Genomic DNA, 27,166 nt, shown 5'->3' with positions numbered 1-27,166 from the left:
TAGATAGACAGGAGATTCATATTTTATTTCTCCAGTGACATATTTACAGTTGAATATAAATTAAAGGCCTGCTTGCACACCAAAGCCAGGTCCGTTAGGTGGTTCAGTCAAAGAGGTAAGACCTCCAGCTGGCTCACATGAGAAGCGTCCACTCCTGAAAGGAAAAGTAACATTAAATTGACTGCTAATGGTTACCATTTATAACTGTTACCTCACAAGAGCTCAGTTAAGTAACTATTTCTCCTCAGAAAACTAGCATGGATTATTTAATCCAAACATTACAACTGCCGCAAGATTTTCTCTTCCTAAGTTTAAATATAAAAACTGACATAAAAATATGAAATATGAAAAATATAAAAATAATACTAATACTATTTCCCACTTACTGAGCAGTGTACATACATCACTGGCTCATTAAATCTTTACAACAATACCATGAGACAAGGGACACTGGCCAAAATATTTTACAGATACAGAAACCAAGGCTTGGGATGATGCAGCATCTGCCCAAAGATCATAGCTAAGAACTACAGCAAAATAACCTAGCCCCAGAGGACATTTTTAAAAAGCATGTTTTAATAAACTAGAGCACTACATTTATTCTTTTTATATTTGAATTTTATTTTGACTGAGATCCACTGTCGCAGGGAATACACAGTTACACACTGTATTTGGAAACAAAAACTGGATTCCTTGAGAGATCTGAAGATTTGGGAGGATGTCCCTTAGAAGCAGTAAAGACAAAATCCGTTTGTATTTTTGTTTTTAAAGGCTAAATTATTCATATTAATTTTTCAAAAACAGGTTCCAGATCAGGGTGGCTACCATAGCCACAGAGAAAACATGAACAGGTCCTCCTATAGTTCTATGAAGGGAGGCAGTGCAGAGGTAAATGAACCTGTCTTTTCACCACCACACATACTTCCCAGGTAATCGTTCAGGCTCAACCTCTGCCCTGTCTGACCTCTGTTGCTAGAGCCTAGCTCAGCACCTACTCCTGTTTCACCCTTCTATTCCCTGGCTTTGCTCATTTACCTTGTTCCTGCCACAGATTTCAGCTGAAGAACTTATTCAATTAAATCATTTTATTCCCTCTGGCTTTGCCCTTCACATTCTGTCATCAATCTTATAAGTCTATTTTTAGAGCCCTAGAAAATCATTCGTTGAGGGGACAGGAAAATGACACCACATAGTCATTTATAAGATCTTTTAAGCTATTACATTACAAAATCCAAGTAACTAAGTAGTGTATTATAATAAAGAATACCTACAAAGTCAGAAATTAGTTAATATATTTGCATTATAGGTTCACTATGAAAACCAGGTAAAAAAGCAGTTACTGTACTGTTACAGCCTAAAATTAAAGTTTTAGGGTAAGTAGCAAAATGATATTTAGCTTTAATAAACAGTATTTCGCTTTGTAATTTTTTTTTATGTCAACTGGCAGCACAGGTACCCTTGCTGCTCTTTGACTACCACTGAAATAATGAAATTGATCAATTTTGGAGGTCTTTTCTTTCTTCTCCTTTACTTTTGTGGTTTACGCTCAGCTACCCTCTTTATCAACACTAAGGATCAACTTAGGAAGATTAAAAAACTGAAGTTTCTGGAACAGTAAATAGAATTAATCATGTATACTGCATGAGCTTTTCACATGCAGATTATGGAATTTCATATGAGAAAGGAACTTTAAGAATAATCTGGTCCAGTTTCCTAAAGTTTGTTCCACGAAATTACCATCCCATAACATGCTTTAGGGGAAAAAAAGGGGTTCCAGTCCTCTGTTATGCCTGCCTGCAAACTTTCCCCTGCCCCCACCATTCACAAAATGCACATTAAAATACTACAAAGGCTGTAAAATACTCCAGTAAAGCCTACAAACTTGGTTTAATCTACTAATCATGTAACTTTCCCCCTCACTTTATCTATAAACATGCTTCAGAACCCTAGAGAGCCCATGATCTAGCCCCACCCATTCACCCGACAGCCACAATTTACACCCAGATTTTCACGTAATAAAAAACAAAAAATGATTTCCCCGATATGCTTAAAATACCATCTATTAATTACTTTGTTCTCTTCATTACAATTCAAAAGGTAAATCTGGTTTTTTAGCCATTCCAACACTACTTGCACAGTAATCATTTTAACTCATTTGCATTCTAGAAAACTTGGCCTTTCTGTACATTTTTTATGGCTTAAAAAAAGTACTTCTTGGACTTCCCTGGTGGCGCAGTAGTTGAGAATCTGCCTGCCAATGCAGGGGACATGGGTTCGAGCCCTGTTCTGGGAAGATCCCACATGCCGCAGAGCAACTAGGTCCGTGAGCCACACCTACTGAGCCTGCGCTCTAGAGCCCACGTGCCCTAGAGCCCGTGCTCTGCAACAAGAGAAGCCACGGCAATGAGAAGCCCGTGCACCGCAATGAAGAGCAGCCCCAGCTATGAAGAGCAGCCCCAGCTTGTGCAACTAGAGAAAGCCCACACATAGCAACGAAGACCCCACGCAGCCAAAAATAAATTTAAAAAAAGAATCTCTAGCACACAAATATTTATAAATGTCAAAAGAAAGAATGTTGTCTTACCATCAGTTTTTTTCTTTCTAGCCATCATTTACCAAAATAATAAAGCAGTTTTGAACCACAAAGAGAAATCTTTACCAATTTTGGCCAGAGTACACCTGATAGTGGTACTCAAATCAGTTACCACTGAACCAGTTTAATTTCTCTAATTACTCAAAGACTCACAACTAGCACCTCTTTCAAATATTTAAGCAGAGGGCTTTATTATAAAAATACTAATAAAAAAGCAGTAGCCAGCTTTGGTTAATTTAAAGAACAGCTATAACTATTTTGGTTACTACTGTCATCACAGTCTCTCTCAATAGCCAAGAAATTAACTTGGGGAAGTTCTTATTTTCATATGCTGGGAAGACATTCTGAATTACCATGTCCAGATACACTCTTTACATATACCACTGATGGATGCTCTGCAATTACTGAAAACTAAATAGATTTATCTCGGCTATTTATTTATTAAAAAAAATTTTTTTGGCTGCACCGCATGGCAAGCAGGATCTTAGTCCCCTGACCACCTGTGCCCCATGCAGTGGAAGCGCAGAGTCCTAACCACTGAACTACCAGGGAATTCCCTATATTAGCTTTTTAAATAAGAGGTGTACGTAGGAAATAAAAATAGGTTGAGAAACCAGTAATTCTTTTTTTTTTTGCGGTACGCGGGCCTCTCACTGTTGGGGCCTCTCCCGTTGCGGAGCACAGGCTCCGGACGCGCATGCTCAGCACGCGCAGGCTCAGCAGCCATGGCTCACGGGCCCAGCCACTCCAAGGCACGTGGGCTCTTCCTGCACCGGGGCACGAACACGTGTCCCCTGCATCGGCAGGCGGACTCTCAACCACTGCACCACCAGGGAAGCCCCGAGAAACCAGTAATTCTTAAAGTCTTTGGCTCAAATCTAGAACACCGTCAAAAAAATCACCAATATTGAAGAACTATTTACAGTTACTGATAAAGCACCATCCCTATTATTATTAGATGTCGAAAGTGCTTTACTGTGGTACTTAGTTCCTGTTTATTAATGTTAAAATACAATGTTATAGTATCTCCTGTACTGAAAACAACAACAAACTCTTAATTTCACCCCTGGTAATCTCATCCAGACATGGCTTTAAATACCATCTATAATAACTAATGAATCCCCAATTCATATTTCCAGCCCTAATGTATTCCCTAAATCCCAAGCTCGTATCTAAACTTCCAGCACTCTACCATGGATGTCTAAGTAGGCATCTCAAACATGCTCAGTAGCATGTCCAAAACAAAGTGACTTTTCTTCCCCAAACTTGCCCTACCCCAAATCTTCTTCATTTTAGTTAAAGGAATCACTGACGTGCTCAGACTAAAAAGCTAGAAATCATTCGTAATTCCTCTGTCCTACAACATCCACTAAATTTTAAACTATTCTTTCCACAGCAACTACGACAATAATTTTAACAAGATCACGCATATCATTCCCTACTGAAAACACTCCAACAGCTTTTTATACTTAGGATTCAACCCAAATTGCTTACCTGGGCCTCTACCTACCTCTCCGACCTCTTCACCACTTTCCTCCTTGATCACTCACTTCAACCATACTGTCATCTTACTTTTCCTCCAGGAACTTAATACCTCCTCTTTCCTCTCCCTCTGCAACACTGTTCCTCCAGCTCTTTACATGGTTCCTTTGGGCTTATCATTCAGGTCATTAATTCACCACCTCAGAAAGGCCTCACCTGACTACATTTACCTCCAGTCATCCTCCATCCCCTAACCTGTTTATTTTCCTCCTAGCATTTATTATTCAGGTATTACACTAGTTGTCTCTCTCCATCACTAGAATATAAAATATATGACGACTTTACCTTGTTCATAATTTGTATGCACAACCTAAAACAGTGACTGGCACACAGCACACATCCAGAAACATTTGTGAAACAAATGAATGCTGAGGGAATACAATAAAGTAGACAAAGCAACTATCTGTCTGTTTGTGTGGCAGGAGATTTAATGCTGGATTAATGTTGTCATCGATAGATCACAAAGTTCACAAGAAAGGACGGAGGAGGGTCTAAAGCTCCAAAAGTATGACTACAGAATTACAAACAATACCTAATGAGAAAAAAAGGGGACATTTAAAGAAACCAAGTGGATTTCACAAGGAAATGGGCACCTGAGATATTAAAACAAAGTACCCCAAAGTTGAAAGAAGTATTATGGGTTTAAGTACAAACAAAAGAGTAGCACGAACTTATTTTAAAATATCTGAGTCCTAAAAACAAGCTAAAGTTTGTGCAAAATATTATGAACTTTTGTTTCTGGGCAAGGGGCGGCTACAGTTGAAGCAAGGATAAGTAAGGGACAGGACCAGTGGCTAAGAGAAATATTGTAATGTTAAATGACAAAAGGTTTCACTTCCGTAGCCTCCATAAAGGAGACTAATTCTTCACAGTGGAAATGTTTTATTCCTAAAAAAATGTTTTCAGTGTAGCCCAAGTAAGTGAGGAACTAGGAAGAGAATGCCAAACCTCTTTAAGCAAATTCAAGTGTTGAAAGAATTGTATGTTTTTTAGGGACCAACTTGCCTTTACTAAACTTAAGTTATCCTGAACTGACCTCTTTTTCTTATTAGGTAGGGTTATTAGTCGGCCAGAACAATGAGGGAGTAATTCTCAGTACTTCTTGCAGACTACAGAACCGTGCATACCCTCTTGACCTAGTAATTCAACCTCAGGGAATCGTTTGTAACAAAAAGAAGGAAAATATATTTTAAAACAGGGTAATAAAGAGCACATCATAGTTCTCGCAATACATTAGAATACTATATGGCCTTTAAAACCTATATATATATTGAGACAAGGAAAATTTTATATAACATAAGCAGAAAAAATACAAAGGGACTATAACTGTATAAAACCATGCAAACATTGCTAGTATTAAGAGAGAATTTTAAATAATGTGAACACTTAGATAAGGAATAGGGGTTTGTTTAGCAGCAAAAGTTCAGGTTCATAACTGAATGAGGAGTAATTAGTAGTTATTAATTACTGCAGTTAGTAACATAACTGCAGGATCGGAGTAGCCTGGATAAAACAATGTTTAAGTTGAAAAAAGATCTAGGCATTCTAACTGACTGTAAGTACAATTTAATGGTGTAATGTATCTGAAGTAAGAATTGATGTAATTAGGCTGCATTATTATAAGCATGATGTCTGGAATAAAGAAGACAGTCCCACAATGCCCCACATGCTAAGTACATATCTCAAATACTGTGATTAGTTTAAGTGTCACATTAAGAAACTCATTTCCAACCAGAAGACCTGCCAAGGAGGGAGACCAAAACTATGTCATATAAGGAAAAACAATGAAACAACTGTGAATATTAAATCTGAGAAAAGATATGGGGAAGATGAGATAGCTATTTCAAGTAACTAAAGAGCTGGCATTTGGAAGAGATATAAAAATTATCTTGTGTTTGTTCAAAGGACAGAACCTTTGGACCTTTAGGTGGAAATCAGAGGGAAGACAGACTTTGGGTCAAATCCTGGCAGTATGAACTTTTAAACAATGAAATAGATTTCTATTTGCAGTACATTTCCCTTCTTTATAACATCCAGATGGATGATTATCTGACAGGGTTTTAGATGATTATCTGATAGGGTATAGGGTTTTAGATGGGGGAAAAAATCATTGCTTTAAATGACAAGTTGATTTAGATAGTATTCAAGGCTCCTGAAAACTCCTGTGGACTTAGGGTTTAAAATTTTAAAATTAAGTCTACATGAAAGACTAATGTAGGTTAAGCCATTAAAATTTATTAAAAAGAAATAAAAGGATACCTTGGCCCAGGTTTTGGGATTTTGCCAGCCTTGAGTTCATCAATAATTTCTTCAATATCCTTAGGTGTCAGATCCTCCTAGGAAAAAAAGTAAAAAAAAAAAAAGTAAAATAGTCAAATATTAAAATTACATCCTACCTCAAAATCAGTGTAAATCCCTAATAACAGTTTACTGTCTGTCTCAGCTCACTAGTTACCAAGGCGGCAACAACTGAGTAACTCCTATACATAGTCTGTCCTGCTAAATGCAATAGCAATAGGAGCTGAAGAGGCAGCACAGAGCAGCGCTTTGAAGGGAGATAGTTCTGCATTTGAGCTGAAGTCCCAACACTTACTAGCCAGCAATCTGAGAGAAATTACTCGGCTTCCCCAAATTTGTTTCTTCATTCATAAACTGACTTCAGAGCGTTTTGAGGATTAAAAGAGAAAATGAATAAAATAGAACACTGCCATGCAGATGCTCAACAAATGCTATGTCCTTGAAGAATCAGTGAGATGCAAATAGTAATTAGCACCAGCAGTCATAAAAAGTAGATGCCTAATATCTGTCCCTAAGCTAATGATCTAGTACCCTAGTGATATCTTCTTTATTTCCCAGGTGAAATTCATCCTGTTGCAAACTTCACTTAATTTTCAAAGGGAAAAGTAAAATTATTTTGGACACATTTATTTTAATAAATCCTGACCCTCCAATCCCCGTTTCAACCAGAACAGCTTTGTATTTTGTACACTATGCACCTGTGTAAAATTCTTACCTCAAGGGTTCTGTTATTTAAAATAACAAATACAATTAAAACACACAGACACACTCCTACCCCTGGCTGCACCCTAGGTTTAGTCAAAAGACAGTCAAAACAGAATGGGGCAAGATTAAACTAATAAAAGTGCCTAAACTACATTATATCCCCTCTACCCCTCCCAAACTGTTACGTACTTAAGAAAATGTTTTTAGGACCCTGGTACTATGCTAGAGAAATCATGATTCAGTACTGTATATTCAATGCCTGGCCTCATAGAAGCCCTTTAATATAGAATAAACATTTATAAAAATAAGAACTGCTTAGGGTGCAACAGATGCTCAGAACCTCAAAACTAGAAGCAATCTTTAAACTCACCTAATGATTTTATCTCCCCCAACTCTTTATTATGAAAATTTGAAAAGTATACATGAATAACCATATTCCTTACCATATCTGAATTATGTACACATATGCCTTTTGGTTTTGTTTTGTTTGTGTTTTTTTTTTGGCTGTACATTTAAAAGCAAGTTGCAGACATCATGACACTTCACCCCTAATAACCACAGCGGGCGGGCATCTCCTAAGAACTTTTTTTTTTTTTTGGCCTCACTGCACAGCTTGTGGGATCTTAGTTCCCTGACCAGGGACTGTACCCAGGCCACAGCAGTAACAGCCCAGAGTCCTGACCACTGGACCACCAGGGAACTCCCAGAACATTTTTAAATGTTCTTAAGTAACACAATGTCATTACCACACCCAATTAACTAACAATAATTCCTTAATAAAATCAAATGTCAAGACCATATTCAAAGCTACCCAACCATCCTCAAAATGTATTTAATATTTCTCTCTAATCGGTATCCAATCACAGTTTATGTGACTATTTCATTTTATCCACTGGTCAGCTGAGATCCATAAAAGTTAACTGCCTCAGGCTTCCCAGGTGGCGCAGTGGTTAAGAATCCGCCTGCCAAGATTGGCAGGGAACACCGGTTCGAGCCCTGGTCCGGGAACATGCCACATGCCACAGAGCAACTAACCCCGTGGGCCACGACTACTGAGCCCGTGCTCTAGAGCCCATGTGCCACAACTACCGAAGCCCACACGCCTAGAGCCCGTGCTCCACAAGAGAAGCTACCGCAGTGAGAAGCCCACACACCGCAACGAAGAGTAGTCCCCACTCGATGCAACTAAGGAAAGCCCGCGTGCAGCAACGAAGACCCAAGGCAGCCAAAAATAAATAATAATAAAACAGTTAACTGCCTCACCAAAGACCATACCACTACTCACTGAATCTCTTGCATAAATCCACAGTCTACTATATTTAGAGTTACAGTGCTTCATATAAAGCCTTGACTGTCTACTTACTGATTAAATTAAGATCCTCACGATTATGAGTAAATTGCAGAAGTGTGGGAAAAGGGTAAGTTATTGCCATATTTTTAAAGGAATTTTTTTTTTTAAGTATGAGAAAGAGAAGGTAAGAAATTTGAATCACCATCATTAAAATGAAGAAAACCCCTATAGGTAATAAAAACATCCTAGAAATGTAAAATGCCAAAGAAGTCCAATTTCATCTTCATTAAAAAAAAAAAAATTGTAGATTTCCATTAGGCATTATGGCAGTCCAGCTATCCTGACTGAATGTCCTATTGTAACAACTAACAATGCTGGATAAAATTTTTTTAAAAACTTTAAAATTTTATCAATATCAAGGCACTGACAAGAAAAAAATACCCAGAGGCCAAAAACTCAATGAAAACTTAGGGAGACAGTGGAACAGCAAAAAACCGTGGCTTCAGAGTTTCATAGCCTAGAGGGGCAAGGGACAAATCTCCAGGACACAGGAGGTCATCCAAACCACATAAAGCTGAGACCCCCCCAAAAACTCTACCCTTAATATAAGGGAAAACTAGAAATTAAAACTGTCCCCCAAAACAACCCTGCTAGTCTGGAACTTACACTTTAGGGGAAGAAGAGGGGAGGATTTAAGAAGAGGGGATTTCTTTTGGGCCAGTAGTATTTCCAGGAGCAAGAGAGAAGCAAAGTCAATCCCTTCTTGAAGTATCTACCTTCGACACAGGTCTTAAAAGAATTTCCATAAACAAACTTCTAAGAATTATGAACTAACAAGATATTATGAATGACAGCCATGATATAATTAGGGTAGCAAGCAATTAAAAAAAGATAACTAGAAAACTCCATACACTTGGATATTAAGAACACTTCTCAAAAACACAGGTCAAAGAAGAAATCAAAATGCAAATTTAAAAATATTTAGAACTAAATGATAAAAATATTACTTACCAAAACTTGTAATGGGACTTCCCTGGTGGTCCAGTGGTTAAGAATACACCTTCCAATGTGGGGGACACAGGTTCGATCCCTGGTTGGGGAACTAAGATCTCACATGGTGCAAGGCAACTAAGCCTGTGCGCCACAACTACAGAGCCCACACACTCTGGAGCCCATGCCACTAGAGAGCCCATGCGCTGCAACTACTGAGCCCACTAGCTCTGGAGCCTGTGCGCCACAACTAGAGAGAAGCCCACACACCACAACAAAAGATCCCACAGGCCATAACCAAGACCCAACACAGCCAAAAATAAATAAATAAATAAATATTTTTTTAAAAAAAAAAGAACTTGTGAGGGGCTTCCCTGGTGGCTCAGTGGTTAAGAAGCCGCCTGCCAATGCAAGAGACACAGGTTCGAGCCCTGGTCTGGGAAGATCCCACATGCCGCGGAGCAACTAGGCCCATGCGCCACAACTATGAGCCTGTGCTCTAGAGCCCACGAGCCACAACTACTGAGCCCGTGCACATAGAGCCCGTGCTCCACGACAAGAGAAACCACCGCAATGAGTAGCCCACACACCTACTCAACAAAACTAGAGAAAGCCCGCACAGCAACGAAGACCCAATGTACCCATAAATAAATAAACAAACAAAATAACTTCCTTTAAAAAAAAAAACTTCTGAGATCTGGCTAAAGCAGTTCTTAGAGGTATGATACAATCTCTGTCAAATTTTTAAAACACAATATAGTATTATTAGCAAGCCTAGATACATATATTTTGAAAGTTTAAAAAACATGTACAGGAAAAACACACTAAATTTATGATAGTGGTTATCTCTGGGAATGAAAGGAAAAGAACAGGATTTTGAATGGGGGTGGGGGAGGTTTACCCTCACCTATAGTTGATTTCTGCATATAATAATGATAAAAACCATAATACCTAAAGCAAGTGTGGCAAAATATTATCTATTAAGCCTTGGTGGTTATTTTTTGTATTTATATGTAAATTATTAAATTTTTCATTATTTAAAAGATTTTTAAAAATTTATTTATTTACTTTTGGCCACGTTGGGTCTTTCTTGCTGTGTGCAGGCTTTCTCTAGTTGTGGTGAGCAGGGTCTACTCTTCGTTGCGATGCGCGGGCTTCTCACTGCAGTGGCCTCTCTTGTTGTGAAGCACGGGCTCTAGGCGCGCGGGCTTCAGTAGTTGTGGCTCGCAGCCTCAGCAGTTGTGGTGCACAGGCTTAGTTGCTCCACGACACGTGGGATCTTCCCAGACCAGGGCTTGAACCTGTGTCCCCCGCACTGGCAGGCAGATTCTTAACCACTGCTCCACCAGGGAAGCCCTAATGATAATAATTTTTTTAAAACATTCTGGTGGACAATAATGTGGAAGCTAAAACTGACATATTTTATGTAAAGTTTTTCTGTTCTTTGATTTTTAATAAAGTTTGGAAACCAGGAAAAAAGAAACCTTCTAGATATTTATGCCAACAGTTTCTTCTAAATGAATAATTCAGAAACCAACATCCACATGACAAGAAACCAAATGTTTAAAATATTTTAAATATAACATCATACAACTTTATATTAAGTAAATACTCACATAGTAGTTGTCATTTATTTGAACCATTGGTGCGTTTACACAGGCCCCTAAACATTCCACTTCTATAAGAGTGAAAAGTTTGTCAGGTGTAGTCTCTCCAACCTTTATTCCTAAAATATAAATAAGCACTGGTAAGGACCAGGTTATATTTTAATTGCAATATAGTTTAAGAACCAAAAAAAACCAACATAAAAAGCATATATATATGAAGTATTTACAGAGGCATATAAAAAGTATTCAAGAGCATTAAATTTCTTAAATTAAACTCTGTATAGTTATTATAGAACATTAAAGGATTTAAGTGGACTTGTTCCTTTAAAAACAAATTTCAGAGGACTCATCTCCAGTGTTTGTTGTTACATAACAGTGCATCAGACCCTATTATCTTCATTTTGATCATGATAATTAACCTACTAAAATCAGTCATACTATAAGACGGGTAAAGACTCAGAAAACAGCTAATGTCAAAGATTAAGAATGTAAGGAATATAGGTACTCTCATATCTTTAGGGAAGGCATTTTAGCAAAATATAGTAAAATCTGACCCAGCAATTCTACTTCTTGTAAACAACCTTCGTGTATAATTGGACAAGTATGCAAAGACATGTTGTACACATGAAAGTAACTGCAGAATAATTTAACTTATAATAGAAAAATGAGGCACACATATTATTATAGCCAAAATCAAGTGCAAAAAGCAAACAGACGTATTACATTTATGTATTTAATAATGAAAATAATTAAAACAACATAAAATCTAAAACTAATATACCTAACTGTTATCAGAATTTGTACCTCGGAGATGGGGGGTGGGTAGGATTTTAAGCAGACTTCACACTTCTGTCTTACATACTTCTATACCCTCCAACTATTTTTTACAACATACAAGTAACAACAAAATTAAGAGACACCTCCTTTTACTTCATTTGATATGTAGAGTGATAAATGCAGCAATGGCAGTTTTTTATAGTAAAATGCCCTTTTAATTCTGTGAATGCTACTGTAATAACATCTTTCTTTTTTAAACATCTTCATTGGAGTATAATTGTAATAACATCTTATTCCAAATTTCCCTTCCTGGAGCATTCTTCCTATTCTAGTATCATTTTTGTTTTTAAAATAAATTTATTTATTAATTTTTGGCTGCATTGGCCTTCGTTGCTGCATGCGGGCTTTCTCTAGCTGCCGTGAGTGGGGGCTACTCTTCGTTGTGGTGCTCAGGCTTCTCATTGCGGTGGCTTCTCTTGCTGTGGAGCACAGGCTCTAGGCACGCGGGCTCCAGTAGTTGTGGCACTCAGGCTTCAGCAGTTGTGGCTTACAGGCTCTTAAGCACAGGCTCAGTAGTTGTGGTGCATGGCCTTAGTTGCTCTGCGGCATGTGGGATCTTCCCAGACCAGGACTTGAACCTTGTCCCCTGCGCTGGCAGGCGGATTCTTAACCAATGCGCCACCAGGGAAGTCCTATTCTCATATCTTATTTGTTCCAAGTCTTGTTTGGAAGGATACAAGGATGATATAGTCACTTCTTTATGTGCCACATGCTATCACACAACAAGTGAAACTTAATTTTCTAAACAATGAAACTTTAAAACTTTGAGAAGCTTTTAAAACATACTCAATGGTTAAGGAAGAAAACATGAAAACTCAGCTTTGAGGAGGAGAACTAAAGAATACAAAATAGGAAGCAATAATGGTGGGCAAACACAGTAAGACAAAAATTTACTCGTGAAGTACAGATCCAGTAAGATGGTAAAAGTTTGAAAATAAAGGTAAGAAATAGGTCAAATCTCGAAATACAACTCTATTTTTTCATAAAATTTATAAATATACTGTGTCCCATACCAAGCTTTTTCTGAATGGCCTCCAGTATGCTGTCGGAGTTACGAAGCATGCAAGGCGTAGTAGTGCAGACTTGAACATGATACTTTCCAACTGGCTTTCGATTATACATTGTATAAAAAGTTGCTACTTCATATACCCTCATTGGAGGTACCTGTAAAACTTCTGCAACCTAAAATATTTTAAAATAATATGATTACAATATTTATTAATTGAGCATATTACTTCAATTTGGTAAAAACCAAAAAAGTTCTTCAAAAGCAGAAACTATATCTGTATCTGATATCTGCGAGGCTAAGTCCTTCAATTTTGACACTTAAAAATTATACATATATCCAGGTTTTGACATGAAAAAGGAACTCACTAAATGGCATTTCAAATGACAAATATATTAAACTTTCTCTTTTCAGGGATTCTAAAAGAAATTTATTCTCAAAAGACGTCTAATCCCGGCTCACCTGTGCAAGGTTAAAGTAGGTATGCTAAATTTAATTTAGTGATACTAAACCAGGCTTATACGTCTGAATATTTCTCTCAAAATACACACACTGGGGCCTGACCAATGGAATTTTAAGGCCCTGGTGTTTAATTGAAAAAGCTCCCCCAAGCTGCTGCTGTGCACCTCCCTACGCCTTAGTGATGGTTAAGGAAATGATGCATGTGCCTCTGGATTTTGTTTTTGTTGTAAGGTTGGGCTTTCTTTGGGGGGGGGGGAGGGGGACAGTAACATTAAAAATCTCAAAGTGGAAAGAATCTTGATTCTATTCTCTATATGCTATTTCTTGCCTCTCACACATATACAACCAATTCTAAATAGAACAGGACAATATTTTTGAAATGTTCTCACATTAGTTTCTCATTTTTTTTTTTTTTTTTTTTAACGGTACGCGGGCCTCTCACTGTTGCGGCCTCTCCCGTTGCGGAGCACAGACTCCGGACGCGCAGGCTCAGTGGCCATGGCTCACGGGCCTAGCCGCTCTGCGGCATGTGGGATCTTCCTGGACCGGGGCACGAACCCGTGTCCCCTGCATCGTTAGGTGGACTCTCAACCACTGCGCCACCAGGGAAGCCCTCTCATTTATTTTATTTTGCTCTGCTAAGCTTGACACTCAGCAAGACTTCCAACAAGCTTACCATTATTAAAAACATAAATTAAAAAAAAAAGTATTTATGATTAGAAACGTATCTAAATCATTATTGAGGAAGTTGGCTATTATAAAAATAATGTAAGGAATTTAGAAAACCCCCAAACATATATGTGATTTACTGGAAAAAAAAGAAAAATAAGCACTTATGTTTACTAAGTATAGTACCAACCAAACTTGCTTTATAACATTTTTCATAGTAAGAAAACAAAAAACTAAAGGTCCACAACAGTGTTAGAGTACTGTACAAAGTAAATAAGAGATCAATGAGCTATATCTAAAATTTGCATCCGGGATTCCATTAGATAAACTGAGGACATTCCTATACTCCAAGAAAGACGATAATAGTCTAACCTAATAGTTAGACATTAGAAAGTGAAAAGGAGAATGAAGTATAGCAGAATCTCTGCAATATTCAGTCAAGTAAAAAAGGCATAGAATTATAAATGATTCAGTCCCAGCTCTATCACTTAGAAATCATAATATAATAATTGGAAGAGCTCTACCTAGTTCAAAATCATCACTGCAGATGAGGAAATCCAGAGAAAAATCAGATCTCTTAGTTCAAAGTAAAATATGTTTTCCATTATATCACATTGGCTTATTAGTCATGTGATTCTCACAAGAATCAAATAATAATGTAAGGTTTTATATGGCACTTTACTGTAACATAATACCATACAAATGTAGTTGTATTAATAGGATATGAATAAACTTGAAATCTGGATTACTGCTGAAAACACTATTAGGAAAAAATGAATCCTAAAACATGCATGAATATATTAACCATATTTAAATGGGTCACCCATAAGATTTCTGTAGGTTGTGGATTCCAAGCTGCCATAATCAAGTGTCGTAGATACCATGTATTATATGTATTTTTGTTAACGCCTATAGCCAAAGATGCAAAATATTAAAAAGATTCACATTAGCTGTGAGCAGATCCTTTTCTCTGCAATTCTAGTGTTTAAGCAGTATATTCATTTTCAGAATATCTTGACAGCAAATTATACACATTTGGGATCTTTTATTATTATTGCCATTTCTCTCAAAGACAGAAAAAAAGAAAGCCTCTTTCACTATAATGCCTTTACTACTTCTTGCAAGGATAAAAAGCTCTACCCTTTCAGTTCTCTGCATTATTAAGGGAACCAACAAAAACATAAATGTAATTTGAGTTATGAAACATATAAATGATTAAAGGGCTTCCAACTCCTGGACTGATATCAATGAATGTCAGAGAAATTTCTACATAAGGAAGTTACTATACACAATCTCTCCTCTTTTTGAACTAACACAAAAATAAAGTACCTTGTTCATAGCAGAGATGGGCAGCCATCCATTCTGTCTTTGGGCTAAATCCAGGACTGGAAGCACAGCTGCTGCTTTATGCCCTTCTGGGTAGTTTTTTACAATTGCCTCTATCCTCTGTATCAAAGAAAAAGCACTTGTTTTTATACATCTGGAAGATACTAAATATTTTGTAAATTAATTAAGTCATACCTTATAGTTTTCCGGTGTGAAATCAAATGGAGTATCTGGGTTATTCTCGGGAGTATCTCTGTGCTACACAAAGGAAAAAAAATGTTTTCCAAAATTATCAAAATTGCCTCAAAAGTGTGAATAACTTTGTACTTTACTACTACTGTTCATGTAATCTCTTTGCTTTAATTCGAACATGATATATACATCAACCTATCCTTGCATCAAGAAGAATGGCTAAACTAATTATGAAATATAGATCTGATGAGTATGATTACCAAAATATTAGCAGAATTCAAAAATTTAGAAGTTTTCAAAATCATCCTTTATAGGTTATGAGAAGTAGCTTTAGGATCAAAACCCAAAAAAAGCATTATCCAACTTGATTAGAGAATAGGATCTTCTAATGTAATCTAATTACAAAAAATTACCAATTATTGGAAGCCTAATGAAATTAAGACATAAAAATTTTTTTTTAATTTATTTATTTGGCTGTGCATGCGGGATCTTCGTTGTGGCATGTGGGATTTTTTTTTAAAATTATTATTAATTTATTTATTTGGTTGCATCAGGTCCATTGAGAAAGGCGGGCTCCTTAGTTGCAGCAGGTGGGCTCCTTAGTTGTGGCATGCATGTGGGATCTAGTGCCTGGACCAGGGATCGAACCTGGGCCCCCTGTACTGGGAGTGTGGAGGCTTAACCACTGAGCCACCAGGGAAGTCCCGGCATGTGGGATCTTTAGTTGCGGCATGCAAACTCTTACTTGCAGCACGTGGGATCTAGTTCCCAGACCAGGGATGGAACCCGGGCCCCCTGCACTGGGAGTGCAGAGTCTTAGCCACTGGACCACAACGGAAGTCCCTAAGACACAAAATACTGAGTGTGAAAATATGTGCATTTTTCCAAAAGAGAGTGTACCAGATTGTCAAAGGGACCTACCTCCTACAACAAAAGCACCATTTCTTCCCCACACAACAGAAACTAGCCAACAGCTAGTTTTCTGTAACAGAAACTAGCCAACAGCTAGTTTTCTGTAACAGAAACTAGCCAACAGCTAGTTTTCTGTAACAGAAACTAGCCAACAGCTAGTTTTCTGTAACAGAAACTAGCCAACAGCTAGTTTTCTGTAACAGAAACTAGCCAACAGCTAGTTTTCTGTAACAGAAACTAGCCAACAGCTAGTTTTCTGTAACAGAAACTAGCCAACAGCAAGCTTTATTTCTTCTCCAAAAGAGCAGGCCCTCTTCAAACACTGACAAGAAATGGCATGTCAACAGGAAATCAAATGAGTCACACTGAGATTAACACTTACATCAATTAATGTTTTGTATGTATGGTGAACACAGAACTGAATCCCTTAGTAAGTTAACTCTCAGAGTTCTGTTTTTTCAAGGACATAGAAGAGAAAAAAAGCGGAAACTTTGGACAATGATCTCTAATGTTTTTAGACAAAGATGACAAAATACAAAGCAGGACTCTACTTATTAATAGTATAGCTAACTCATTTATTAAGAGTCAGCCTAAAAATAATTCATTTTCCAAAATGATACCACTAACTCTAAATCAACATACAAGTCCACTAAATTGCCTTTAAACACTAGATTGATTCCTAAAAAATGTACCTTGTCACAGAAAGGGGATACATATCTTAGCCTTTCTGAATTGTGCAACCAAGCTAGGGAATTCATCGACCTCTACCTGTAGTGAAACCCTGGACATGAAAAACATAAAGGCCAACTGCCAATGTGTTCGCCGTATTACTAAAATCTATGAGTTTCAAGCTAGTGCCATTTTGGGATTCCCCAAGTTGCAGCCTCAGAATCTTCACTAGCCAATGAATGATTTTTAAGAACCTAAAGTGTGACAAGAAATCAGGTTAGGTTCACAGTTATTTCACCAAGGAATAATCTAAATTCTTATTCCCAGAGTTGCGCTGGTATCAATTTAAATTTGAGAGGTTTAGCTGGAACTACACCTCTTGAAATGTAGTGAATTCAATTAGCTATGTTTAAATTCCCACAATGGCCAGCAAATACCAAAGATATGTTGTGTTGTATCCACCCAAATTTCCAACTCCTTCCATTCTGAAGAAATCTAAGTAATTACTTACCACAAATAAGGCTCCTCCAGCTCCATTCTGCACAGCTGTCTTATGCAAATTCCTTACATGTCTTCCCTAAAATTTTAAGAGAGTTTAGTAAATCAAAAGCCTTATGAAATTTTAAGAGCCATAATTTAAAATAATAGAATCAACTGATAGAAGTAGAATATCTTAAGAGATATGGCCTACCACACTACACCATGCCCACCTCTATTGCAGGAGAGATATAAGGAAATGGAGATTCAAAGGTAAGGTTACTGGGCTTCCCTGGTGGTGCAGTGGTTGAGCGTCCGCCTGCCGATGCAGGGGATACGGGTTCGTGCCCAGGTCCGGGAGGATCCCACGTGCCGCAGAGGGGCTGGGCCCGTGGGCCGTGGGCGCTAAGCCTGCGCGTCCGGAGCCTGGGCTCCGCAACGGAAGGGGCCGCAGCAGTGAGAGGCCCGCGTACCGCAAAAAAAAAAACAAACAAAAGAAAAACGTAAGGTTACTAACTTGCCTGAGGTAACACGCGAGTCAGTGGAAGAACCAGAATGACAACCTAATCTCCTGAGTCGCATATCCTTTCTCCTACATTCTTTTGGCATGCAATTGCAGAGTTAATGTACCATTAACTTACTGCCTTTCACTTTTGTCTGAATCAAGTTGGATAGCTTTCATTTCATAAACATGTTTTCATTCTGTAAAAATGAGTTGAATGTACACCCCCTTTTCAATTCTTTACTACATTAGTTTAGAAACTCCAGCCATAAAAGTAGTTTCAGAAAGCTTCTTATAACGCTATGCAGATTGACCATACTCAATTGCTTTGGAAGGAATCCATTTGATTACTCTCTATGTTGCATTTCATTTCTCTTTGCCTTATTGCTTCTCCCCCACTTCTACCTTCTCTACCCTCTCCCTGAAAAGCAATTCTACAGTTGTTCAGAAATCCTCCAACTTCTGAGTTCTACTAACCACAGTTGGTAGAACACTGTATTAAACAAAGCATGGAACTGGCAAAGAGCTGGACAATTCAAAGGCAAACATAACAGACAAGGAAGCAAAAGCAGTGACATAACACAATCACAGATTTAACTCTTCCCTAGATCCAAATAATATTTCAGTTCAAGAAATAAGTTTACACAGAACACTTGCTTTAATTAACAAGAAAAGACCCAGGTACAGAATGTGAAACATAGGTATAAAATATGGGAGTGATAAATATATTCAGGATAATGGGGGGAGGAGGGGAGAATCTGATCAGCTGTGGTACACAAAGGGGCTTCAACTGTGTTGGCTTTGCTTTCTTAGGCAGCAAGTGGATGGATACACAATGTTTATTATATTCTTTTTGCTTTTTGGTGTCTGAGATATATGATAAAAATTTCCTTTACAATAAATGCAACACACACAACACACACATATTATACATTACATATTATGTAGATAAGAAAAATATTTCTTAAAAATAATGACATAGGGCTTCCCTGGTGGCGCAGTGGTTGAAAGTCCGCCTGCCGATGCAGAGGACACGGGTTTGTGCCCCAGTCCAGGAAGATCCCACATGCCGCGGAGCGGCTAGGCCCGTGAGCCATGGCTGCTGAGCCTGCGCGTCCAGAGCCTGTGCTCCGCAACGGGAGAGGCCACAACAGTGAGAGGCCCGCGTACCGCAAAAAAAAAAAAAAAGAAAGACATAGAAGGAGGTGTTTGTGGCACAATCATAACTGGAAAATATCAAGGTTAAACAAAACAAACAGAAAAGCATAAACTACCATCCCAATATATTCAATATAGACATTAATGAAAATACTAGATGGCCTTAACAATTAAAAGTGCTTATCTGTTATTATGATAACAAGATTACAAGGGACTCTTATTTTATATTTTGTTTCTTATATTTTTCTCTATTTTCTAGGTTTCTTTTAGCATGAATTGACAAATTGAAAAAAAAATTCTTATTTAAAACAAAACGTTCATCAAGTACAAAATGAAACATCTACTGTTAATTCTCTTTCCAATTTCCCAGTATATCAAAATAAACACCACCAATCTCTAAGTTAGAACAGCTTCAGTTTTGATCCTTTCCTCATTATTCCAGGATATGTCACATACCTTACTTAAAAATATACAGATAATCTTGAAAATTGGTCTTGAGCCCTTGCATACTGGAAAATCTATTTTGAGGCACTCTCTGGCTGACCTGTAACTCTGCATATGCACGTGAATTTACACACACACATATTCTCTCTCTCTCCCCAAAATAGAGTGTTTTAAAGTCCAAATCCTTGAAGACAGACTACATACTGATTGAGAACAGTCAGGAAAAAGTAGTTAAGTTACAGAAAGAAAAGCTGGAGTTTCAGATGATGATGACGATTTTTTTTAATGGAAGATTTGGGTTTAGATCACCATGCTGCCACTTGCTAACGTGTAACCTTCCACAAGCCACTTAAATTTTAAAAAGATGTTGGGGGTAGGAGTTCATTAATTAATTTATTTATTTTTGCTGTGTTGGGTCTACGTTTCTGTGCGAGGGCTTTCTCTAGTTGTGGCAAGCGGGGGCCACTCTTCATCGCAGTGCGCAGGCCTCTCACTATTGCGGCCTCTCCTGTTGTGGAGCACAGGCTGCAGACACGCAGGCTCAGTAGTTGTGGTTCACAGGCCTAGTTGCTCAGCGGCATGTGGGATCCTCCCACACCAGGGCTCGAACCCGTGTCCCCTGCATTAGCAGGCAGATTCTCAATCACTGCGCCACCAGGGAAGCACCACTTAGTTTTTTTGTGTCAATTTCTGTATCTGTAAAAACAGGGATATATACTTATTCAAGTATTTTGAGGTTCAAATAGTCAGGTACTATATAACCTTATCTCTGAAGATACTATAAACCTGTTAAAGCGTTACTACATCTGCCTAGCTGATATGGGGATAAAACATTTAATAGCTGAACAATGGAAAATTTAAACTGCATTTTGAGAACTGTGCTGTGTTAGCTAACTAACACAGAGTCACTGTCACTACTTGCCTGCTGTAAGTCTTCTCCCTTCCTTCTTAAACCCTGAAAAAGCTAGAATTGAAACCCACTATTAATTCTTCACTATCAAATTATATTCTTGTTTATGAAAAAAAGTTTCTTGAATTTTCATTTGGAGTTCAGTGAATTCAACTGGAATTCACTGAAGTATAGACATTTTTACAGTCTAATGAGAAACTATAGACTCCAGTCTAGTGAAAAGCCTAGACTCTAGTCTAAGGAGGGGGGAAAATTCAGCTTAGTCTTCAAATCAGTCCCGCCTAATTAAGTTGTTCTTTTCCAGTTCTAAGACGATTTCGTCCTAGAATGCTTCTTTCTTCTAAAAGTGAAACTGAATTCAAATGGCCCATTAAGTAGGGAAAAGACTACTTATAATTCAAATTTTTTTAAAATTTAAGTCTAGTTGATTTACAATATTATGTTTCAGGTGCACAACATAGTGATTCACTATATATATATACACACACATATATATATATTTTTTTTTTCCGGTACGCGGGCCTCTCACTGTCGTGGCGTCTCCCGTTGCGGAGCACAGGCTCCGGATGCGCAGGCTCAGCGGCCATGGTTCACAGGCCTAGCCGCTCCGCGGCATGTGAGATCTTCCTGGACCGGGGCACAAACCCGTGTCCCATACATCGGCAGGCGGACTCTCAACCATATATATATATAGTGCGTGCGTGCGTGCGTGTGTGTGTGTGGTACGCGGGCCTCTCACTGTTGTGGCTTCTCCCGTTGCGAAGCACAGGCTCCGGACGCGCAGGCTCAGCGGCCATGGCTCACGGGCCCAGGCGCTCTGCGGCATGTGGCATCCTCCGGACCAGGGCACGAACCCGTGTCCCCTGCATCGGCAGGCGGACTCTCAATCACTGCGCCACCAGGGAATCCCTATATTTTTAAAGTTATAAAATATTGGCTATATTCCCTATGCTGTACAATAATATATCCTTGCAGCCTATTTATTTTATATATAGTAGTTGTAACTCTTAATCCCCTACCTCCATCTTGCCCCTCCCCTCTATAATTCAAACTTTTAATATCTTATTTATTCCTTTATTGAAAATGCCTGATGTGAATATTATAATGAATGTAGTAAAATAGGTGAAGTTCCTAAAGATATCAAAAAACAGGGCAGCTTTGAAAACGGCCACGTGATAACTTGCTATGAATGAGTAATAGTGTATGCCCAGTTGAAAAACAAATGAGGGCTAATATTTATCAGTTTACCTTCATTATTTTGCTTGCTTTTGTTTTATAAACAAATTGAGCCCTTTCTCTACTATTTTGAAGAAATCACCTTTGACATTAAGTTGCTAAAATTCTGTGTTAATGTATATATATTTAGGTTTTCCGTAAGAACAGAAGAGCTGCATTTACTGTTTTTTAAAAAAAAACACATAGCATATATAGGGAGACAGATTAGAAATGAAAAGGCCTGCCTCCCTTGGCTCACAAAATCCCCACATAGGTATTATCATCATCCCTTGTTTTACAGATATGGAAACTAAGGCTCAAAGAAGGAAAGAAAAGAACTTTCACTAGATCACACAGCTAAATCCATGAAAAGTCAAACACAGGTTTTTCTGACTTGAGGACATGCCGTCTAAACTAAACCACTAAACCACTAAACCTAAGTTTTGTAATATTTTCAAATATACATAGGAGAATTTTACAAATGTTCTCCAAATAAACTTGCATCAATAGTTTAACTAAAAATGTTAATTTGGATTAAAGAAATATAAGTGATTTTACTAGCATTGTGAGAGAATTATCAAGTAAAATTTGGCCAAATTTTATATTATAGAAAAGCTAAAACGAACAACTCAGGTATTAAAGGAGCATTACAGATTAAGATAACCATATTAATGGTCACAATATTCGTGATTACTTTCAGCCATCTTGCCCATAAATTAAACAAAGCATTCTTTACATATCTAAAATCCAGTATGGATACCAATAACTCTCCAATGTCCTAAGAAGAAGAATACTTCATAGAAATGAAATGTCCAAACATCATTTCAGTCAGTCTCACCTTCACCTATTACTATAACCTTAGGGAGGCTGCTCTGCTTCTCAGCACCTCTCACTGTTGTGGCCTCTCCTGTTGCGGAGCACAGGCTCCGGCGCGCAGGCCCAGTGGCCATGGCTCACGGGCCCAGCCGCTCCACGGCATGTGGGATCTTCCCGGACCGGGGCACGAACCCGTGTCCCCTGCATCGGCAGGCGGACTCTCAACCACTGCGCCACCAGGGAAGCCCTAGCATACTATTTTTATCCTTACACTGGAGACTGAGTTCACATCTCCAATATAAAGATCTGAGTTTGTAGTGTGCAATAGTGACCTACTGAACCTCCGTGTTTAAACTTAAAATGTGTTCATTTTCTCTTTCCCCTAAACTGTTTACGGCTGTGGCAGGCAAGAATAATGGTGCCCCAAAGATACCCACATCCTGATCCTGGGAAGCTGTGAATATGTTAGTATACACAGCAAAAGAGGACTACAGTTGCAGATGGAATTAACGTTGCTAATCAGTTGATCCAAAAATAGGGAGATTTTCTGGATTATCAGGGTGGGCCCAAGGGCTCTTAAAACAGCAGAGGAGTGAGCAAAGTTAGAGCAGGGTCAGAATGGTATGTGAGAGCTTGACCTGCCCTTGCTGGCTTTGAAGATGGAAGGGGGCTATGGACCAACAAAGAAGGGCACCTTCTAGAAGCTAGAAAAGCCAAGGAAACAGGTTCTCCCCTAGAATCTCCAGAAAGGAAGGTAGCTCTACCAACACCCTGGTTTTAGCCGAGTAAGACCCATGTCAGACTTTTAACCTACACAATCATAAGATAATAAATTGGTGTATGTCACCAAATTTGTGGTAACTTGTTACAGGAGCAATAAAAAACTAATATAAATGCCCTCTAATCTCACTTTTCCTCCTCCCTCCCTCCCTTCCTTCCTCCCTCTCTTTCTTTCTAAAGAACTGGGTTAATGTCCTAGAGCCAAAATGTAGATACTGCAAAATAAATGGAATCTCTAATGGAATGGGAAAACATTTCATTCTACAAACCTTAAAATTTAGGAAGAAAAATGCCACCAAAGAACATTCTACTTCTAGTACGGCTGAGTAGATTATTACCAGGCCAAACCACTGGGTAACAACTATAAACTCTGGACAAAATATTTTTTAAAAAATTAAAAACCAAAAATCTTTCTGAAGGCACTGAAGAACAACCAAATGCAGGCAGACACATGAAGGGAGTCTAGACTTAGAAGAAGCCAATAAGGGTTCTTTTTTTTTTTCTTTACATCTTTTACTGTGAAGGCAGGCCCCAGTCTATCCCATGCTGGGCAGCTAAAACTCCAAGAGAAAACCTGCAGCCCTAATGTCTTGAAGTACCACAGGAGAGGCTGGGACAACCACAGGAGAGGCATAGGCAAGTGGGAAATCCCAGAAAAGGAAAAGCCAGAGTGGAGAAGCCCCCAATTCTGTGGCTAACTCCAAACATGCATGCACACAGGGCAGACTCCAAACAGCCCAGCTAAAAGAACTGAACCAATATTTGAGCCGCTGTCCACAACGGAGCCAGACTGCAGTTCAAGTTAATTGCCTGCCTGCAACAACTACAACAAAATACTCTTTGGAGGAATTTAAAAAATCTAGAGCCTCTATGACATCATTCACAATGTCCAGGATACAATCCAGAATCACTCAACATAAAACAACAAAAAAGGAAAACAACCCATTTTCAAGAAAAAAGACAATGGAGATTACCAAACAATAATTTCAAAACTGCTACAACAGTGCTTAAGGACAGAAAGAAAAAAATCTTCAATAAGTGAAAAGATAGAAATAGAAACTATAAAAAAGGAACCAAATTAAAATTCTAAAACTGAAAACACAATCCTTGAATATGCCACCACAACTCTCTCACCCCTACGAAACTAATTAGTGGCTTGGGAGAGAGGCATGATGAGTTGTAAAATGGTGTCAACATTACAGAAAACTTTGGGCAATTACTAAAGGAAAGATGGAAATAAACTTATTTTGAGTAGCTATTGCTCCATATTTCATAATTTTTAGGCAATTCTTGACAATCGGTCAATAAGGTATTACTGCACTTTACAGGAAAAAAAATAGAGCTCAAGGAGATTAAGAAATATGGCTCAAGGTCACACAATTAGTGTCTTCCCCTAGACACAGTACTAAATTCTGGATATTTTTAAAGCAATGACGAGCTGAATAAAATCCTGTGGCTGAAGAAATTGGCAGCTGGCTAATAAAGCAGCAATTATAACAAAATAAGCAATTTCTTTGAAAATGTAAATGATTTCCTCAAAGGTTTCTCTTTTAGGAAAGGAACTTTATTGGTGAGACCACTTTACTCACATCTTTCCTGACTTTTGCTAGATCATTCTGATATCCCACTATTTGTATAAGGCTAGAAGGGCCTGGTTAGAAGGGCAGTCACGGAATGTCACCTGTCATTATTATTATCCACATTGTTACCTGGAGCCCAGCAGGTAACAGTAGAACCTCAAGCGTTTATTGAAGACCAAACTCTGCAAATTGGAATACTCCCACTTGACAGCCGAGGACACCAGGTGAGAACAATAAGAGCCCAAAAGTGGAAAGACGGTGCACCCACCATCCAAACTCAGGTCTCCCTGCAAGGCCCTGAGCTCATCCTCCGCTACTGCGCGCCACCGCCCTCCCTTCTACCGAGAACTGATTCAACCTTTCTATGTTACTGCTGGGGGAAAGGCTGCTTTCCTTCCGGTAAATGCCCCGCCGTCATCCTCGTCATTTCTGGAACACGCTCTGTTAAGTTAGTGCGAACGGCTGTTTCACCCCGATTGTAAACGTCCTTTCTAGAGATGGGCTTGGATGTCAGGAGCGCGAGCGGCCCCGACGTCCTCCGGGTGCTGGACGCGGTGACGCCATCACTCGGCCAACTTCCCCACCTGCCAAGGGCAGTGCTGCTAGGGGACCCTGGGGCCGCCCCGCGCAGAGACTCGGCCTGCTAGGCGGGCGGGGGTCCCGGCACCGCCCTCCCGCCTCCCGTCCGGAAGGAGGCCTCGCGCCCGCCGCAGCCGCACCGCCGACCCCCTCGCTCCACGGCGACGCGGCCTCCCTGAGGAGTGCGAAGGCCGCGGTGTCCTTGCCGCCGCCCGGGGTCCCGTCCGGGGCCCTGGGCTCCCGCGTGCCCGCTGCAACAGGAGGCGCGGAAAGAGGGGGAGGGCGGCGGCGGCGCCCGCGCTCATTCGAGCCTCCTTACCCACTGGGCGGCGAAGCCGGCCGCACGGGCCCGAAGCGCCGCGGAGAGGAACATGGCAGGCCTAACTGCGGGCCTTTGGGCCGCGCCAGGTACAGTCCCGAGCGCCCGGCACGCAGAGCGTGCGCGCCCCCGAGCCCACCCCGCGCGCCCAGGGCGGCAGGGGCGTGCGGGGGCGGCTGGGGCCAATGGGCAGAGACTTCCGGGGCAGGGGCGGTGCCAGGGCCCGCCGGCGCCCTAAAAGGCGGGTTCCGCGGGCTGCGCCCGGGGCCTCCGCCTTGAAAGGGGATGTCCACGGGCAGCGCCTTGAGTTCTGCCGACCCAGGTTTTTGGGGTGAGCCTCCCTCCTGGAGCCTTAGGAGGATTTAACCGCCTCCTTTTTGATTGTGGTTGCCTAAAAAAAATTTCCGTTCCGTTCCCCTATAAATCGTATGTTACGAATTGCAGTATTGAAGATACAGGGGCTGCCCCCCAGTGAGCTGGGCATAGACACCAAATGCCTTGGTTCCCGTTGTTTTGCTTTAGAGGTGCGTGCCTACGTATTTAGGGACGAAATAATATGATGTCTGGAATTTGCTCCAGAGTAACGGGCCGTGAGTGACGACTGCCTGAAGCTGCGGGGTAGTGCTCGTTACTATTCTCGGCTCTTCGTGTTAGAAATTTTCCATAATAAAACTTTCCAAAGAGAAAAAAGCCACTTCCTTCTTGATGTTTGTTTGGTAATCTCTGGAAATTCCAGCAAGTATTTATTCGGTAATAGCTCTGATCTGCAGAGCGCCACTTCCTGTTGTGGGGAGTTGACCACGCACTTCCCTCTTGATTTCTCCCTTGACTGCCTTTCCTTGTACGTCCTGAACTCACTCACTTCCTTTTAGGCCCATTTTCTTTGCTATAATAAACTTGTGAATGATTTCTGGAACTTTCATATCAGTACAGGGAGTTTTTAAAAACTTATCCCTCATTAATTTAAAAACTCTAAAATATTCAGTTGCAACTCCTTATGAGTCATATTTTACAAATTAGGGAATTGGAGTCACAGAGGGCTGCCAGCCAGTAGCTAGGAATAGACACCAAATGCCTTGGTTCCCATTCCTTTGCTTCATCTTTTGAATTAGTGTGCTTCCTCTAAATTGGCTTCAGTAGTTCCTTTTAAAAGGGAAAAACATTCTGGGCCTCAGTGTTGATTTAAGCTATTTTATTATAACATTACCTAAATATAGACACACCTAACACATATTATAGATACACATATATAGATACACATAACACTATACACAAATATAGATACAC

At 39.5% G+C, this 27,166-nt stretch overlaps 1 protein-coding gene across 1 annotated transcript; it reads right to left on the bottom strand.

The window, feature by feature from the left end:
• Positions 1 to 26,037, bottom strand: NDUFV2 (NADH:ubiquinone oxidoreductase core subunit V2). Its single transcript, XM_030836636.2, has 8 exons — positions 25,880 to 26,037; positions 17,611 to 17,676; positions 15,522 to 15,584; positions 15,330 to 15,446; positions 12,877 to 13,045; positions 11,036 to 11,145; positions 6,395 to 6,471; positions 1 to 154 (listed from the first exon to the last, which is right to left on the bottom strand). Exons 1-8 carry the CDS (start codon positions 25,931 to 25,933, stop codon positions 61 to 63), a joined length of 750 nt encoding a protein of 249 aa, XP_030692496.1. The 5' UTR covers positions 25,934 to 26,037; the 3' UTR covers positions 1 to 60.
• Positions 26,038 to 27,166: the final 1,129 nt, after the last annotated feature.

The sequence above is a fragment of the Globicephala melas genome, chromosome 13 (genome assembly GCF_963455315.2).
Source record: "Globicephala melas chromosome 13, mGloMel1.2, whole genome shotgun sequence".
Taxonomy (NCBI): Eukaryota; Metazoa; Chordata; class Mammalia; order Artiodactyla; family Delphinidae; genus Globicephala; species Globicephala melas.
The sequence above is the reverse complement of the archived record's forward strand: the minus strand, read 5'-3'. Positions and strand labels throughout refer to the sequence as shown.

Excerpts from the sequence above, each read along its gene's own strand:
- NDUFV2 (XM_030836636.2), bottom strand. The coding sequence starts at position 25,933 with ATGTTCCTCTCCGCGGCGCTTCGGGCCCGTGCGGCCGGCTTCGCCGCC. Across the intron at positions 15,585-17,610 it reads CTGGAGGAGCCTTATTTGTG|CACAGAGATACTCCCGAGAA; the intron begins GTAAGTAATTAC and ends TCCTTTGTGTAG. Across the intron at positions 15,447-15,521 it reads TCACACCGGAAAACTATAAG|AGGATAGAGGCAATTGTAAA; the intron begins GTATGACTTAAT and ends TCTTTGATACAG.